Source organism: Salmo salar, chromosome ssa26 (assembly GCF_905237065.1).
Source record: "Salmo salar chromosome ssa26, Ssal_v3.1, whole genome shotgun sequence".
Classification (NCBI taxonomy): domain Eukaryota; kingdom Metazoa; phylum Chordata; class Actinopteri; order Salmoniformes; family Salmonidae; genus Salmo; species Salmo salar.
The window spans coordinates 17,256,244-17,274,463 of record NC_059467.1 but is presented as its reverse complement, the minus strand read 5'-3'; the positions used below and the strand labels follow the sequence as shown (position 1 = coordinate 17,274,463).

Here is an 18,220-nt window from a genome sequence, read left to right as displayed (position 1 = left end):
TATTAATGTCATTCATAGGAAATGTGGCTCTGAATGTCTGACTATAGTTCTGTGGAGTTAGATGAGATTCCTGCTCTGTCTTAATAGAGGAAATGAAGAGCAAGATCCCATTTCCAAGCAGAGCTATGACTTTCTGGGCTGCTGAATTAAATATGCTAATGCTAATGACTTTTCCATTTGGGGCTCAGATTGGCATGGCGGTGACGAGAAGTGACTTGACCCTGGTCACAGAGGAATAAGACAAATCTTTAGCTATAATCCCTGTCGTTTGGGCTGTACAGTACTCAAGCCCATCAATCAACTACCTCTGGACTGCTCCTGCACTTATAATGTATACTGAACTATACAAACATGCATTATGTCACACCAACTAAAACAGTATAGTGAAGGGTTAGGTCTAGCCTATACTATTTCATTGGGTAAAAGTCAAGTTAAATGTTCATATTTACGTAGGACTTGCCTTGTATTTGTTGGTTGATGACTTTTGTTTACAAGAAGAGCCCATTCTGTGCATAGAGAACCCTCGGGAGCGATTAGCATTTTGTTTACGCTTCTTGACTTTTGCTTTGTGTTTTATTCATTAAGGAAAATGAGCTCTCTTTTATGTTCTCATTCCAACAATATGCAAATAGCGTGAATATGTAAGAGGAAGGAGGTTCATCTGGGGGTTAGGCATCCTTTATGAACTTGACTGACATGTTGTCTACTCAATGTTGTCGGCTCTTTTTGGATTCAGTTGTAGTCTACCGTCACTTCTCAATCTCCATTCCCAAGCTGATTTACAAACAAACTGAGTCACTGTGTTCTGGTCTCTCACCAAGGAGAACAATAACACAAATCTTATTTATTCATGAGTGACTGTCAGGAGTCCTGAATTGCTTTCACTACTTTTCAAAAGAAAAACCATTCCTCCTTTTAATTGTTTTTGTTTGGTTTGCTCCACAGGAGGGAGTTGGACAACAGTAACTGATGAATTCATTTCCCCCACACAATCTAAAAGCCCTAAAGCTCTCTGATTTATTATCAACATCAGTCAGTGATTTTCTTGTAGTTTCTTATCCTCTGTGAGTACAATGTCTTTATCTTACTTGTGTGGCGTCATTTGGTTTATGCTGGGACCACTCTTATCTGCCTTCTGTGATTGTCTGAGTTTTTGGTGGTACAAATGTACCAGACCAGTGAATCACCTGTGTACTGTAGTCCCGGATGAGACTTTATCCTCTGTCAAGTGCAATCAGGCTGGGCTGAGATGAGTCCTGGGCCCTGGCTCCCCCATCCTCCCCCATCCTCCCCCCAGGCCAGGCCTGATCTAATGGGAGCAGAAGGGGACAACACCACCACCACCACTGGGTCTAGTTAAAAGACAGGCCCTTGTCGGCCGCTAAAATAACACGGAAGGAGAGGCATTTGACTGGCAGCATGTTATCTATCATTTATAAAGATGAAAGTGATATGGTCCACTGTTGATGGAGAGGTGCCAAAGCTATAATCTAGAACAGACAGATACAGAACCCTAGGAAGAGTAGCAGGGGTTATCTGTGAGTCTAACAGGACTTGCTGAACACAGAGAATGTTTCACTTTCTCTGCCTTCAGAAAGACCGTTGTTGGCGGTAATGTTTTGTTTAATACCGCCAAAGGGAAGGGCAAAGGAGATCACATCATGATGGAAACACAGCAAGAAGCTTACCGTGGTTATCCACCTCCACAGTATTTAAATGACCTGCTGAAGGTCGACTCAGCCTAGAGTGAGGTCATTGGCTGAATGGCTGGCTGTGTAACTATTTGTATTGTCAGAGAGCTCTGTTAATCCATGTTCCCCTGAGGGCGTCCATGTCCTGTATCAATCTACAGGGAAGTATTGGTAAACAGGTCTCACTGTTGACTTGTTGTTTACTAAGAGCATTTTCCAATAAATGGGAGGGATCAATACCATGCATTGTGTTGACCAGTGTTTATATCTGCCTCCGGGGTTCTGCTGCTCCAGTTTTCTGCTTCACTGATGGTTCATTGTGGAGCTAAATGTTGAAGTGGGCTGTGTTCAGTAGGTCAAACGGAGGAAAAAGTCATGAAACGAACAGAAATGCTCTCTTTCGTTTTCTGTTACGAACATTAAAACGTTTTGCTACGGTGTGGCCTAATGAGCAAGACACTGGTGTTACTTTTCTGATTTGTTACAATTCGGTCCTAATGTTGTTGTGGACAATGAGTGTGACAGCATTCAGAAATGGCATGAATGGCGGCGTGGCAGTGGTCTATTTTCAGTTCCTCATGTGGTGTGTATGGGCCATTATATCTGAGGGACCTAATTATTACAGCTGCCTGGAGGTCAGTGTTGTTCTGTTGTCACGAGAAAGGTGGTGGCGTGGTTCCGTTCCTCCTGTTGCCACGGATACTAGCAGCGGGTGTGTGATTGTGAGAGTGTAAAGAGTGGCAGCGCTTCCACACGCTTCTACACTGAGAGACAGGAAGCCTGAGGAGGACAACACTCTCTCTCTATCTCTGTCGGTCTGTCTGTCTGCTCGCCACAGTACCGAGGTGATGAAGTTTAATCTCCCACAGATTTCTCCGCTGCTGCCTGCTTTGTTGTGCTGGAGGCAGAGATTATCGGATTAACGCACAATAAGGAGAAAGATATTTAATTTGCCAATTGCTAAAGAATAGCCATTTCCTGGCAACAGCCAGAGACAAGGATAGAGAGAGACTCCCATTTAGAGTCCAGCTGGGGTTTGGGTTAATTTGGCTATGAACGATGCAGATGATTGTCAAAGGAAGTCATTAGAGATTGGGGCTAGAAGAGACCTCTTCCTCACCCACCCACTCACACTCTTTCTCTTTTTGGGGGGAGGGGGGCCTGACGGTCTGTTGCTGGAGACCCGGCCGTCACCACTAATGGGCTGTTGACCCCCGGGTGGGGGGGGGGGGGGGGGGGCAGGTCGAGTGGCTATTCATCACAGCAATGTCCACGTGTCATCATCCGGCCTGTCCTCCACTGGCTGATCCCAGGGAAAGATTAGCAAGCAAAACCACATCTGGCCTTCACACTGCCCTTAGCCAATGGCTACTCTCCTCCACTCCGCTCCCTGGTCCCACCCCAGCCTTCTCACAGGAGCTGAACTCTGGGTGCACTCTCCTCTAATCCTGAGCCAGTCTTATCTCAGCTCAGGAACAATAGACACACAGAGAGAGCAGCAGGCAGCCCCTGCAGCTATTCAGAAAGGAATATTTTACAAAATGACTCCAGCTACTGTAGAGCCCACAAAGAGTGGTGTCAGGCAGGCTGCCTCAGGGCTCAGACTGGTTGTCACTGACTCTATAAGTCCTGGTTTCTCAATCCCTGTAAACCCGCCTGGCATCAAAATGTAATCCCTTTTGATGTGGATGAGGCAAGCAAATCAACAGCAATGAACCCAATGAAAAACAAGTCAGGGTACCACAGTACATGCTACTGTTTTGTCCATAGCGTGATGAACAGTACAGTCTATCTGGCGGTTGTATGCCTGCGGGTGTGTATGTCAGGTAGCCGGAAGCCATTTTCTTTCTTGAGCATATGGTTGGGGACCCGAAAATAATTACAAATAATTTGTAGACTGCAAATTGACCATAATAATCCCAAGCAGATATAATATTTGACTAAAACATAATCATTTCAAACTGCTTACATTTGTATACGATCATATGTGTCTCTATGCATGGGAATACTTGGGAACAGATTTCCAAAATTAAAATCACTTGGAGCTGAATTCCTGGTGTTTAGTCTTTTATGTCCAACAATGTAATTAAAAAATAAATAAAAAATGTAAAAAAAAAATATATATATATAAAATTGCTCAGAAAACATGGGGGGGGGGGGCAAATGAAACCACGACCCGTGGGACGCCAGTTGGGGAACCCTGATGTAGGTAGACTAAACAGGGCACCTTTCCAAGCCCAGGATCACATCCATCTCATGTTAATGAGCCTTCACCACAGTCCTTACGAGCTGTAGTTGCTGCTGTGCACCGTGTAGGAATCAATGCTGCTGTCCGTGCTGTGGCCGGAGACTGGACAGTCATTTGCATGTAGGGGGCTAGGGACAGACTGTTAAACAGGCCAGCGAGGCATCAGTAGATCAGTTCTGTTCTGTTGTCTTCCCCACAATGCAGCGCTGTAGTTCTGACATTCATCATCCCATGCTTAACCCCAGATTGAGCTAATTACTGATTGGTGCCATTGCTTCGTAATAAGCCTAACAATCCTTTCGTTATAATTGGACGCTTCATTTTGGCTGATCTGTATTGTGTTGGGGATTTGACCTGACGATGGTTTCTGGGGGTGCTGGATGGATTGTGATGTTAGGATTTTAGATGAGAAACAGTGCAGCAGATTACAGCAGTGTGTTACGTTGGACAGTCAGTGCTGTGTGAACCCTCCTGGGTTTTATTTGTCCTCTGATGTATTTGGTGAATGAACAGTTTGAGGATACACAACAGTCTATAAATACAAATAAAGGTTCCTTAGGGATTACAAGTTGCTGTTTTCATGGTTTTGTAGGATGATATAGTATGGCTTGTACTTTAGGATATGAAAGGAACTTCACTTTTAACTCAGTGAACACTCAGTTGTATGCGCTGGGAGAGATGTTTTGTCTTTGGGCCAACTTAGTAGAAGAGACAGTAGCCTGATATTGCTTTAAAAACCAAAATAATTCCGCATTTGTTTTCATCAGTGTTGTGTTGAGCCTTCAGGTGACGGCTGCTCATGTACTGGTGGAACAAGGCCTTCACTGTTTTTCTCTTTCTCTCTTTCCCCCCTCTGTCATTTTCTTCTCTGTGTACGTCTCCAGGCCAGTGAATCCATATGCATGTCAGTGCGTTCAGGGAGAAGACATCTCCTCAGCATCTCTTACCTTCCCTCTGGCCGCCTGGGAAGCAGAAAATAAACACATACGTACACACTCGCCAAAAAAGTGAGGGTATTATTTGTGACTGCCTGTGCTATTCTTCATTTAACCCACATTCAAATGGCCATGTTATGATTAGTTTTCCCCACCAGTACCCTATAAGGATCATGGTATGGTACCAGCTGTGGTTAAGCCAAAGGTTCATTATAGGCATAATGTGTCATCATTCTGAATGCATATATCCTATCTGTGAGTAAACAGCTAGCTAAGCAGTTCTCTGTCCAAACTGTCATTGCCAAGTGAAGATTCCAGAATATTCCGGCTGAAACACGAGTGGCCACGGCTTCCAGTTGCAGCAAGGCATGTTTACAAGGAAGCACACAGCACAACGAAAGAGCAGCAAGACCCAAAATACTCACTCCTCTCCAGGCCGCCAATGAATAGGACGCTTGATTCAATCTGCCTCCAGCCTTCCCAAAACTATGTCTGAGGCGCTGGCAGGGGCTCTGAGTAGGCTACCCACCACAAGCTTTGCACAGTGTGAGTGAGGAGCAGAGGGAGGACGGACAGCATGGCTGGTTTTGTTCCTTCTGCAGGAGGCAGATAAAGGAGACACACTAGCTGAGTGGTAGACCGACAGAGACACACACTGACTGACAGACCGACAGAGACACACTAGCTGAGTGGCAGGAGAGACACACGCTGACTGGTAGACCGACAGTGACACACACACACACACACACACATTGCCTGAAAGACCGACGGAGAGACACACACATTGCCTGAAAGACCGACAGACACACACACTGACTGATAGACTGACTGACACACACACACGCACACACATTGCCTGAAAGACCGACAGAGATACACACACTGACTGATAGACCGCCAGAGACACACACACACAGCCAGAAAGACCGACAGAGACACACACCCCACACACACACACACACACACACACACACACACACACACACACACACACACACAGAGACACACACAGAGACACACACATTGACTTACAGACCGACAGAGACACACACACACACACACACACATTGACTGAAAGACGGACAGAGACACACACACACACACATTGACTGAAAGACCGACAGAGACACACACACACACACACCATGCCTGAAAGACCGACAGAGACACACACACACACACACACACACACACACACACACACACACATTGACTGATAGACCGACGGAGACGCACACATTGACTGATAGACCGACGGAGACGCACACATTGACTGATAGACCGACGGAGACGCACACATTGACTGATAGACCGACGGAGACGCACACATTGACTGATAGACCGACGGAGACTCTGATGGAGCAGTGACTCATAGCTTATCGATTTCAGAAGCTTTTCAGACTGTTTCCAAATTTGGAATCAAGAAGAAAATAAATATTGAAATATTGAATATAGTTCTGCTTCTCTGAGAGACACGAACAAAGATGCATGGTAATTCCCCCCCCCCTTTTTTTTGTAGACTGCTACATTTCGACTCCAATTCCACTCTTTCTTTTGTACTGATTCCATGTCTAGCAAGTGTTCCTATTGTGTCCCAAGGGCAGTGGAGTGTAGAGAAGGGGACCACCTACATACAGAGATCCTGTAAAACAGAGAGGGGCTGGCTACAGAGATCACACACTTCTTCACACAGTATGATATGGAATATTATGTAGTTGGCTGTTGCAAGTTGATTGAAGTTCAAGTCGTGCTCATTTGTGACACGTCTGATTTCGCTGAGCACATTAAAAAGCGGCCTTGTGGAGAGATTCATGGAGATATGAGCTGGTCCAGCTGCTTCTCCTGTCATTATCTCCACCCCTCCAACTCCACCCCTCGAATGCGATAGTAGACATTATAAACTGGGTGGTCGAGCCCTGAATGCTGATTTGGCTGACAGGTATATCAGACCGTATGACAAAGACAATGTATAATTTGCAGTAATTCCACATCATGAGAGATACACCCCTCACATTTTTGTAAATATTTGAGTATATCTTTTCATGTGACAACACTGAAGAAATGACCCTTTGCTACAATGTAAAGTAGTGAATGTACAGCTTGTATAACAGTGTAAATTTGCTGTCCCCTCAAAATAACTCAACACACAACCATTCATGTCTAAACCGCTGGCAACAAAAGTGAGTGCACCCCTAAGTGAAAATGTCCAAATTGGGCCCAATTAGTCATTCTCCCTCCCCGGTGTCATGTGACTCATTAGTGTTACAAGGTCTCAGGTGTGAATGGGGAGCAGGTGTGTTAAATTTGGTGTCATCGCTCTCACACTCCCTCATACTGACTGGTCACTGGAAGTTCAACATGGCAAAGAACTCTCTGAGGATCTGAAAAAAAGAATTGTTGCTGTACATAAAGACGGCCTGGGCTATAAGAAGATTGCCAAGACCCTGAAACTGAGCTGCAGCATGGTGGCCAAGACCATACAGCGGTTTAACAGGACAGGTTCCACTCAGAACAGGCCTCGCCATGGTCGACCAAAGAAGTTGAGTGCACGTGCTCAGCGTCATATCCAGAGGTTGTCTTTGGGAAATAGACGTATGAGTGCTGCTAGCATTGCTGTAGAGATTGAAGGGGTGGGGGGTCAGCCTGTCAGTGCTCAGACCATATGCCGCACACTGCATCAAATTGGTCTGCATGGCTGTCGTCCCAGAGGGAATCCTCTTCTAAATATGATGCACAAGAAAGCCCGCAAACAGTTTGCTGAAGACAAGCAGACTAAGGACATGGATTACTGGAACCATGTCCTGTGGTCTGATGAGACCAAGATAAACTTATTTGGTTCAGATGGTGTCAAGCGTGTGTGGCGGCAACCAGGTGAGGAGTACAAAGACAAGTGTGTCTTGCCTACAGTCAAGCATGGTGGTGGGAGTGTCATGGTCTGGGGCTGCATGAGTGCTGCCGGCACTGGGGAGCTACAGTTCATTGAGGGAACCATGAATGCCAACATGTACTGTGACATACAGAAGCAGATCATGATCCCCTCCCTTCGGAGACTGGGCCGCAGGGCAGTCTTCCAACATGATAACGACCCCAAACACACCTCCAAGACGACCACTGCCTTGCTAAAGAAGCTGAGGGTAAAGGTGATGGACTGGCCAAGCATGTCTCCAGACCTAAACCCTATTGAGCATCTGTGGGGCATCCTCAAACGGAAGGTGGAGGAGTGCAAGGTCTCTAACATCCACCAGCTCCGTGATGTCGTCATGGAGGAGTGGAAGAGGACTCCAGTGGTAACCTGTGAAGCTCTGGTGAACTCCATGCCCAAGAGGGTTAAGGCAGTGCTGGAAAATGATGGTGGCCACACACAATATTGACACTTTGGGCCCAATTTGGATATTTTCACTTAGGGGTGTACTCACTTTTGTTGCCAGCGGTTTAGACATTAATTTTTATTTTGAGGGGACAGCAAATTTACACTGTTATACAAGCTGTACACTCACTACTTTACATTGTAGCAAAGTGTAATTTCTTCAGTGTTGTCACATGAAAAGATATACTCAAATATTTACAGAAATGTGAGGGGTGTACTCACTTTTGTGAGATACTGTATATGAAATTATAGTCAAATTGGTATAACATATAAGCATTGTAATGCATTGCCTCTTCAACTGAACCCTTGTACCCCCCTTCCCATGTTCCCTCCATATCATTCCAGTCTCAGGTTCCATTCCATCCAGACTGACTCCATTATGTGTCTATTCTCTATGGGGTCTGGGGAACAAAAGGCAGTGAGACCTCCTAGCACTCACAGCCCTGCTCACAGCAGACTAAGCCAAGCACATCTCTGCAGTGTGCCGACATGGGTCAGGGAGCATACACCTCCAATTGTCAGCCAGCTCTCAGCCTGACACACAATACCTCTGGGTGACACACAGATAACTCAAAGCCCTCGGTGCCACTGAGGGCTTTGATAGTCTGCTACTCTGCTCAGCATTCACAGTTTGGCCACGTCGATATGAAAAACTGAAATGAAACGGGGTAGAAAGTCAGCTGGCTACGGTTAGATAGACACGTCTTGGCACGGGAGCTTTGTTAATCAGCCTCTCTCTCGCTGTCTCTTTGTCACTAAACAAGCTCGACTGAATGCTTTGTTACAGGTGGCCAGTCTTCAATAGCCTTCCTTCGCATTCATAAGCAGCTGAACGCCAAGACTTGACTGAAATAATGGCTTGTTGGGAAGAGAAAGCAGTTTCCTCCCAGCTCCATACGTCTTGCTTTAAAACAACCTGAGTTGGATACAGTATGTCTGTTACTCTGGTACTACTTAATCTTGACTAGCCTCTTCAATGGGGGACAGCAGAATCTTGCTAAGTGAAGACTGTCTGCTGACCTAACAATACTCATCCCCGTGCATACTGAATAGTATCGGCTTGCTCTGGAATATCAGACGATTAAAGCAATGAACACACTGTGCAATGCAACTAGTGGGTAGTACAGCATACATCCTAGTCTAGGCGCTGTACTATCAGACTTCTTTATGAATGATTCTTCGGAGGAGCCGAAAGACTAAATCCTTGAAGCATGGGTACTGCCGCTCCATTGTTTTCCAGGGGTGTAAAGTCAATCACATTTAATCCCTCACTTGTGCAAAGAAATCCCCTCAATCGAGTCCAGATAGACTGTTATAGACTGTGCCCTTCCAAGCGCTTCATAGCAGCAAATCCTCTCTGGAGATATAGGAGTGGGCGGTAGTCAGCCAATAGTCACCCAGAGATTATTGGCTGTTTGCTCTTTCCTTTTTTTATGTGACGATATGATGTCTCAGGTTGGAGAGAGAGTGGAGGGAAGGGGGAGAGGGGTGCAGTGTGGAGGTGATGGGTCAGGTCTCCTGGCTGCCAAGCTGGTTTAAGATAATAGCTTTGATTTAATCCAGAGCAGCGTCCCCGCTCCCACCAGCTCCCACCCGTTCCCCACGTACAGCCATGCTAATATGCCCAGAAGGTTCCTCCTTCAGTAAGTTGAAGAGGAGCCTCCTTGGATTTATGGCGAGCAATATCTTGATCTCTTTCCAGTAGAATGAATCCCTTTATTTCACGAACCAGAGACGATGGAGAAAGGAAGGAAGATTCTGCTTTCTCACCCCCCCTCCCTCTCTCCCTCTCGCTCCATCTATATCACTAGCTCTGAACCTGAGTTGAGGCATTTAACCGACCTTTGACCTTAGCGTTTAGTTGTCTATGCAGTCAGCAGTGCATTGTTATTAATCTCACTGAGTTAGATGTGTCCTCTGTTCTCCTTAGTGAGTTCGCTACACAGCAACCTGTCCTCTAGTCTAGTCAGTCTACTACTGGGTGAATGTAGGGTGTCAAAGGTCAATTCTGGACTACCTAGTAGTGAGAGTGGTCTCAGACCGACAGGAGGTCAGGAGGAAGTGCCATCTGGAGTGGAACTCTCACATCCGGGGAGGAGAAGGCGAGTGTGGGTGTGGTGGGTGACCCCTGACCCCTGACCCTGAGCGGAGGCAGTGAGGGCAGAGGTAGCTATGCTCCAGCTGTGTAACAACTTGTAGCTCTGTTCCACCATCAAGCTAATCACGGTAATATAAACAGACAGATGTTACCCCTCCCAGCTCACAAAGCATGCCTCAACAGGGATGGAGGGAGGGATGAAGGGATGGGGGAAGAGGGAAAGAAGGAAGGCGAGAGGGAGGTGGGAGGCATGCAGTCCTGCTGGGAAAGCACTGAGGCAACGTGTCAGAAGGCTCCTGCTGGTTTCCACAGCCCCCCTCCCAACCCCACACAGAGTAGTCGTAAGCCTTGTTCATGGGCCTGGTGGGGAGTCTTAATACCCCTTCAGCAGTTTATCCAAGGCAGCACGCTCCCAATTAAAGGGTCCTTCAAGCAAGATTTACTCCCCACCAAACCCCTAAACATTACACCCCCCCCCCCCATCCTCCTTCAGTCCTCTGGCAGCCACCTCTCCTTCCCACTTTTCTCCTTCATCCCTTTCCTTCCCTTCATATCGCTGTTGATTCTTCCGGCAGAAGGTGGGCACTCATCGCTCTAGGATCTCACAATGCCAAGATTTTTAACTGTGAGATCAAAGAGGGTGAGAGTTTGCCTGGCGCACGATTACATTAGAGATTTCTGGCAACCCCCACCGGGTAGCTCCATTAGGCTCCGTGCTTCTCTCATTTTTCCGCAAGAGCTCCCTTGGGCTGCAAGGCAATTATGCAGTGGTGTGGCATAATATTTCATTCTCCTCACATTGCGTTACTCTATGGCTTCATACGGCCCAGGAGGAAGGGAGCTGGTTGCTAACGTTGTCCTGCTACTGGAAAGACATGGAGATGGATGAGGGGGGGGGGATAAGAGAGAGGAGGGAGACTTCTCAAGGGCATGATGGGCTGCTCTCTTCACTCACTGGATAGGTGGGAACACTATACAGCACTGCATAGAATTTGCATTTATACCCTGCCTTATGTCATTCATAAATGTCTCAGAGAGCGAGGGAAAGATACAGAGAGGAATGGAGTATGTTGAGAGTAATGGAGTGGAGCTAAGAGGGTGAGGGAGGGATATATAGGTGTTCCGTGGCGAGGCTGTTTATAGCTTTGGTGATGATGACGGCGGTCTGCATGCAGACAGACAGCCAGCCAGTCAGCCAGGCAGGCTACGATGTGCACAGTCACAGGTGCTCAGGCCCCCAGGCGCCTCTGCTTTCTCTTCCTCTCCACACGCTGTCAGCTCATCATCAGCTAGAGCAGGCTTTCATCACACCCAGCTCCCAACATGCACACAGGAGGCCCTGCTACACCTCCTATAGCTCTAAACCTGGAGCTACTGCTACTCACTATGGGTCATATGAGACTAGAGCTTTAACGTTATGAAGCCAGAGGGTGATCAGCATAGACAGACTCACAGATGCCTATTAGGGCTGGGCGGTATACCGTATTTTACTATATATTGATGCACAGACCGGTTTGGGTTTTTACTTTACCTTCTATAACAGTATTTGAAGGAGACTGAAAAGATTTAGCATGGGTCCTCAGGTCCTCAAATGGTTCTACAGCTGCACCATTGAGAGCATCCTGACTGGTTGCATCACTGCCTGGTATGGCAACTGCTCGGCCTCCGACCGCAAGGCACTACAGAGTAGAGGTCGACCGATTATGATTTTTCGATACCGATTATTGAAGGACCAGAAAGTCAATACCGATTAATCAGACGATTTTTTTGTTGTTATTTTTTTACATTTGTTTTTATTATTTATTTATTTATTTATTTGTAATAATGACAATTACAACAATACTGAAAGAACACTTATTTTAACTTAATATAATACATCAATAAAGTCAATTTAGCCTCAAATAAATAATGAAACATGTTCAATTTGGTTTAAATAATGCAAAAACAAAGTGTTGGAGAAGAAAGTAAAAGTGCAATATGTGCCATGTAAAAAAGCTAACGTTTAAGTTCCTTGCTCAGAACATGAGAACATATGAAAGCTGGTGGTTCCTTTTAACATGAGTCTTCAATATTCCCAGGTAAGAAGTTTTAGGTTGTAGTTATTATAGGAATTATAGGACTATTTCTCTCTATACGATTTGTATTTCATATACCTTTGACTATTGGATGTTCTTATAGGCACTTTAGTATTGCCAGTGTAACAGTATAGCTTCCGTCCCTCTCCTCGCTCCTACCTGCGCTCGAACCAGGAACACATCGACAAAAGACACCCTCGAAGCAGCGTTACCCATGTAGAGCAAGGGGAAACAACTACTCCAAGTCTCAGAGCGAGTGACGTTTGAAACGCTATTAGCGCGCACCCGGCTAACTAGCTAGCCATTTCACATCGGTTACACCAGCCTAATCTTGGGAGTTGACAGGCTTGAAGTCATAAACAGTGCAATGCATTGCGAAGGGCTGCTGGCAAAACACACGAAAGTGCTATTTTGAATGAATGCTTACGAGCCTGCTGCTGCCTACCATCGCACAGTCAGACTGCTCTATCAAATCATAGACTTAATTATAACATAATAACACACAGAAATACTAGCCTTAGGTCATTAATATGGTAGAATCCGGAAACTATCATCTCGAAAACAAAACGTTATTCCTGTTACATTGCACAACCTTCAATGGTATGTCATAATTACGTAAAATTCTGGCAAATTAGTTCACAACGAGCCAGGCGGCCCAAACTGTTGCATATACCCTGACTGCGTGCAATGAACGCAAAATTACACAATTTCACCTGGTTAATATTGCCTGCTAACCTGGATTTCTTTTAGCTAAATATGCAGGTTTAAAAATATATACTTCTGTGTATTGATTTTAAGAAAGGCATTGATGTTTATGGTTAGGTACAGTCGTGCAACGATTGTGCTTTTTTCGGAAATGCGTTTTTGTTAAATCATCCCCCGTTTGGCGAAGTCGGCTGTCTTTGTTAGGAAGAAATAGTCTTCACAGTTCGCAACGAGCCAGGCGGCCCAAACTGCTGCATATACCCTGACTCTGTTTGCAAGAGAAGTGACACATTTTCCCTAGTTAAAATAAATGTATGTTAGCAGGCAATATTAACTAAATATGCAGGTTTAAAAATATATACTTGTGTATTGATTTTAAGAAAGGCATTGATGTTTATGGTTGGAGCAACGTGTACCTAAGCGATTATATGCAACGCAGGACAGGCTAGATAAACTAGTAATATCATCAACCATGTGTAGTTAACTAGTGATTATGATTGATTGATTGTTTTTTATAAGATACGTTTAATGCTAGCTAGCAACTTACCTTGGCTTCTTATTGCATTTGCGTAACAGGCAGGCTCCTCGTGGAGTGCAATGTAAAGCAGGTGGTTAGAGCGTTGGACTAGTTAACCGTAAGGTTGCAAGATTGAATCCCTGAGCTGACAAGGTAAAAATCTGTCGTTCTGCCCCTGAACAAGGCAGTTAACCCACCGTTCCTAGGCCGTCATTGAAAATAAGAATGTGTTGTTAACTGACTTGCCTAGTTAAATAAAGGTCTAAAAAAATTGTTATGAAAACTTGAAATCAGCCCTAATTAATCGGCCATTCCGATTAATCGGTCGACCTCTACTACAGGGGGTAGTGCGAATGGCCCAGTACATCACTGGGGCCAAGCTTCCTATCATCCAGGACCTCTATACCAGGCTGTGTCAGAGGAAGGCCCTGCAAATTGTCAAAGACTTCAGCCACCCTAGTCATAGACTGTTCTCTCTGCTACCACACGGCAAGCGGTACCGGAGCACCAAGTCTTGGTCCAAGAGGCTTCTAAACAGCTTCTACCCCCAAGCCATAAGACTGCTGAACATCTAGATAAATCTATTCACATTGCCTCCCCCACCGCCCCCCCAAGCATTCTATAATTACAATATTAGTTTGTTTCTTACATCTGCAATCAGCTAGTTTGTATTTTCTTAGCAAGTTAAGCTAAATCGTGTTAGCCACTAACGCTAATCACTAGTTAGCTGGGTAGCTAATAAAAAGTACTGAGTCAGAGCAAATGTAGCTAGCTAATACAGCCTGATACAAGTGCTGGTGGAGGCCTACATCAGCATGTTGTTTGTGCAACAGTATCTTCTAAATCAAAGAGGAATAGGCGACGCATGAATATGTTGGCTATATGAATAAAGATTTAATGTAGCCAAAGATTATAGGGTCCCATAGGAAACACGGAACATCACTTTGGTTCCTATCCTGTCACAATAACTCGTCCATGGCATATTTTTGCCCATATCGTGGCAGTGTGGAAATTATCTCATTTGAGTGCAGGAAATGCAGGAAATTATTTTAGGTTGAAGTTGAATTGAACAGAATAAACAATCAGAATGCAGACAGACCCATTGAAATCATTTAGAATATATGTGTTGCCTCCCTAGGGTCACGCACTACTCATAAAGAACATTTTCAACTTTTATTAATCAAAAACATAAAATACCGTCATACCGTGAAAAATACCATGATATATTTTGGCCATATCGCCCAGCCCTAATACCTATAGACCTGCCTCCATCACACACAGGCATCTGTAGCTGCCTCTCCTGATCATGTGTGGTCCCGTGTGGCTCAGTTGTGCATGGTGTTTGCAACGCCAGGGTTGTGGGTTCGATTCCCACGGGGGACGAGTACGGAGAAAAAATGTATGAAATGTATGCATTCACTACTGTAAGTCGCTCTGGATAAGAGCGTCTGCTAAATGACTAAAATGTAAAATGTAAATGTGTGTGCTGCTTGGCTATGCTAATCCCTGTTAGCAGGTATAGAGTTTGATTGGGTCAACACAGCAATAATTAACATGGCTGTTGGTGTCCCGTGTTTGGTTCTTCTCCCTCTCCTGGGTCTCAGGGGGTAGGTACGTAAAGAGACAGCTGGATCTCACTGCCCATGGTTAGCTGCATTTAGCCTACCTTGGAACATGGCTGTCTTAGTGTTGTATGTAGAGAAAATGATATTTTGGAAGTGAAACTGCTGATAAAAGCTGTTGGTTGGATTGTTCACATAAATATTCACATATACAGTCCCTTCGTATCGTTTTACCTTTACATCCACATTGACAGTCTATTAAATCTAACCCTCTTCTCCTTTGCCAGAGATCCGCGGTGGCCGGGGGCCTAAGGAGGGGTCACTGAGGTCGCTGCCCCTGTACGACACGCCCTACGAGCCAGCTGAGAACGGAGGGGATTCAGACGGCGAGCGTCCCCGCTGTCCCAGAGAGAGTCGGCTGCCGCAGGACGACGAGAGGCCCCCGGAGGAGTACGACCAGCCCTGGGAGTGGAAGAAAGAGCGCATCTCCAAGGCTTTCGCAGGTAGGATAGCACGTATGTAACACTCCTCTCCTCCTGCTCTACGTCCCCTACATTACTGTCACTCTGTGTCTGTTCTGCTGTCCCTCTCCATCCCACTAATTGACCAGGTACCCTTTTCCAGCACTAACCAATGTGATTACTGCTTCTTTCGTAGTTTCCGGTATCTTATCTTCAGAAAGGCATTGTTAATTTTAATTTTCTTCCCTCTCGTGAAGCATAACATCAAGTTAATTTGCAGGTGTCTGGTCTGCTGAGTGGGGCCTTTTTCTGGGTGTATGTCTAGTCTTTGGCAGTTATTGTCATGAATCTTGCCCTGGAGGCAGCTCTGCAGAGTGTGACTGTGCCAGCTCGTGACCAAAGTCATACCATCTGATTTTAAACATAACCTTACCTCTAACCTTAACCACACTGTCAACTGGAAATTTTAGTTAAGACCAGAAAGCTCATTTTAGTTTTCATACATTTTTACAATATATCCAATTTTGACTTTGCAGCTGTCCCATCTAGCGGAAATCGATCAGTTCCAGGGGAAGATTCATGACAATAAACGTCAACCTGCAGCTTGGGAGAGACCTATGGTGTATGGTAGTTAGGGGAGCATGACTGTGTTTGTCTGTTCTCATGCATTCATATACAGTATACACTACATATTCAAAAGTATGTGGACACTCCTTCAAATGAGTGGCCATTTCAGCCACACCCGTTGCCGACAGGTGTATAAAATCGAGCACACCACCATGCAATCTCCATAGACAAACATTGGCAATAGAATGGCCTTCTTGAAGATCACCATGCGCAATGCCAAGAGTCGGCGCAGTGGAAATGCGTTTTCTTGTGTGATGAATCACGCTTCACCATCTGGCAGTCCAACGGAGGAATCTGGGTTTGGAGAATGCTATGATAAGGAATCCTGTCCAAATGCATAGTGCCAACTGTAAGGTTCCAGTCAAGAGAAATCTTAACACTATAGTACACAATGACATTCTAGTCAATTCTGTGCTTTTGGGGGAGGCCCTTTCCTGTTTCAGCGTGACAATGCCCCCATGCACAAAGCAAAGTCCATACAGAAATGATTTGTCGAGATTGGTGTGGAAGAACTTGACTGGCCTGCACAGAACCATGACCTCAACCCCATCAAACACCTTTTGGGATGAAATGGAACGCCGACTGCGAGCCAGGCCTAATCGCCCAACATCAGTGCCCGACCTCACTAATGCCCTTGTGGCTGAATGGAAGCAAGTCCCAGCAGCAATGTTCCAACATCGAGTGGAAAGCCTTCCCAGAAGAGTGGAGGTTGTTGTAGCAGCAAAGGGGGGGACCAACTCCATATTAATGCCCATGATTTTGGAATGCGATGTTCGACAAGCAGGTGTCCACATACTTTTGGTCATGTAGTGTATGTGTGCATGTATGTGTGCATCTGTCTGTCTCAATGTCTCTCAATGTTACTGAATGTCGACTGTGGTTTAGAGAGCTCCAGCATAGCTAACACAGCCATAACTGAACAGGGCTGTTCCAAGACAAACTCTGGCTTTGGAAGACAAAGACAAACAAACAAAAAGATTGGTGGAAAATCCAACACCTTTCCTCAATTTGAAACTATAATATACCAAATATTAAAAAATCCTTTAAAGGTTTTTTTTTACCTCTTCCTCCTTTTTTCTTGACCTTTTTTGTATTCTTTGAACAGCTCTGCTCTGTTCTGACTGCATTAGCTACAAGGGCTCTGTAAGTGGCAGTGGATCAGACCCAGAGACAAGGATGGACAACACCTCTAAATCCCTCACAGGTACCACTAACACACACCACCCTGGCTGGTCTGTCTCTGTCCCTCTGTTTCTATCTCCGTATTTACTCCGTCTACGTTTCTCTGTTTCATACTGCAGTACATGTGTGCGGTCTCTTTCAGCTGTTAGGAAAAACGGATGTTGCTTTCTTTCATTCATTTCTTTCCCCTCATTATTTTGTCTTTCATCCAGCACTAAGACGAGTTTATTTAGGATGCTATTTACAAACACTCCTCTCACATTATTTCTTTTGATGGTAATTAATTTCATTTGCACGGGATGTCAAAGTGATGTCTGCTGTGGGAGAACAGAGATAAGAGTGCTGAAGTTATCCTTCAAAGAGGAAGACTGGAGTTGCTTTGATTTATTGCATGTCTTCAACCTTTTTCTGTTCCATTCAGCCCATAATGATATCCCAGTGTTTGGTGGAGAGAGACTTCTCCTCTGACAATCTGTCATAAAACAGAGCTTTCTGAAAGAAGAATGCCTCCCTTCTCTCTTTCTCTCAGCGTGTGAAGACCTGGCTGCGAACTGGCTCTGCTCCAGACGTCTTGATCATCAAAAAGCTCAAGAACTTTATATGAAAGGGCCCCAGCTCTAACACTGTCTATAGACCTAGGTCTTAAAGGTGACAGCTCTGGTAGACTTTAGGTCTGATGCGTTATCTTCAATATCCAGGCTGTTTGAAGATGAGCTCATCATTGTCAGACCCCTGTAAGAAGTGTGTCGTCA

At 45.3% G+C, this 18,220-nt stretch overlaps 1 protein-coding gene across 5 annotated transcripts in view; it reads left to right on the top strand.

The window, feature by feature from the left end:
* The window catches only part of LOC106587230 (SH2 domain-containing adapter protein F), a 112,402-nt gene that overhangs the window by 68,031 nt on the left and 26,151 nt on the right, over nt 1–18,220 (top strand). For 3 of the 5 annotated variants that reach the window (XR_006762165.1, XR_006762164.1, XM_014175421.2), the window contains exon 3: nt 15,486–15,701. Coding sequence is in view for 3 of the 5 variants with exons in the window: in XM_014175421.2 (XP_014030896.1) it covers nt 15,486–15,701 (216 nt within the window). In the remaining 2 variants the exon portion in view is untranslated. Of the gene's footprint in view, nt 1–15,485; nt 15,702–17,391; nt 17,491–18,220 lie in introns of all 5 variants that reach the window. The other 2 variants (XM_014175420.2, XM_045708198.1) reach the window with 1 other exon arrangement.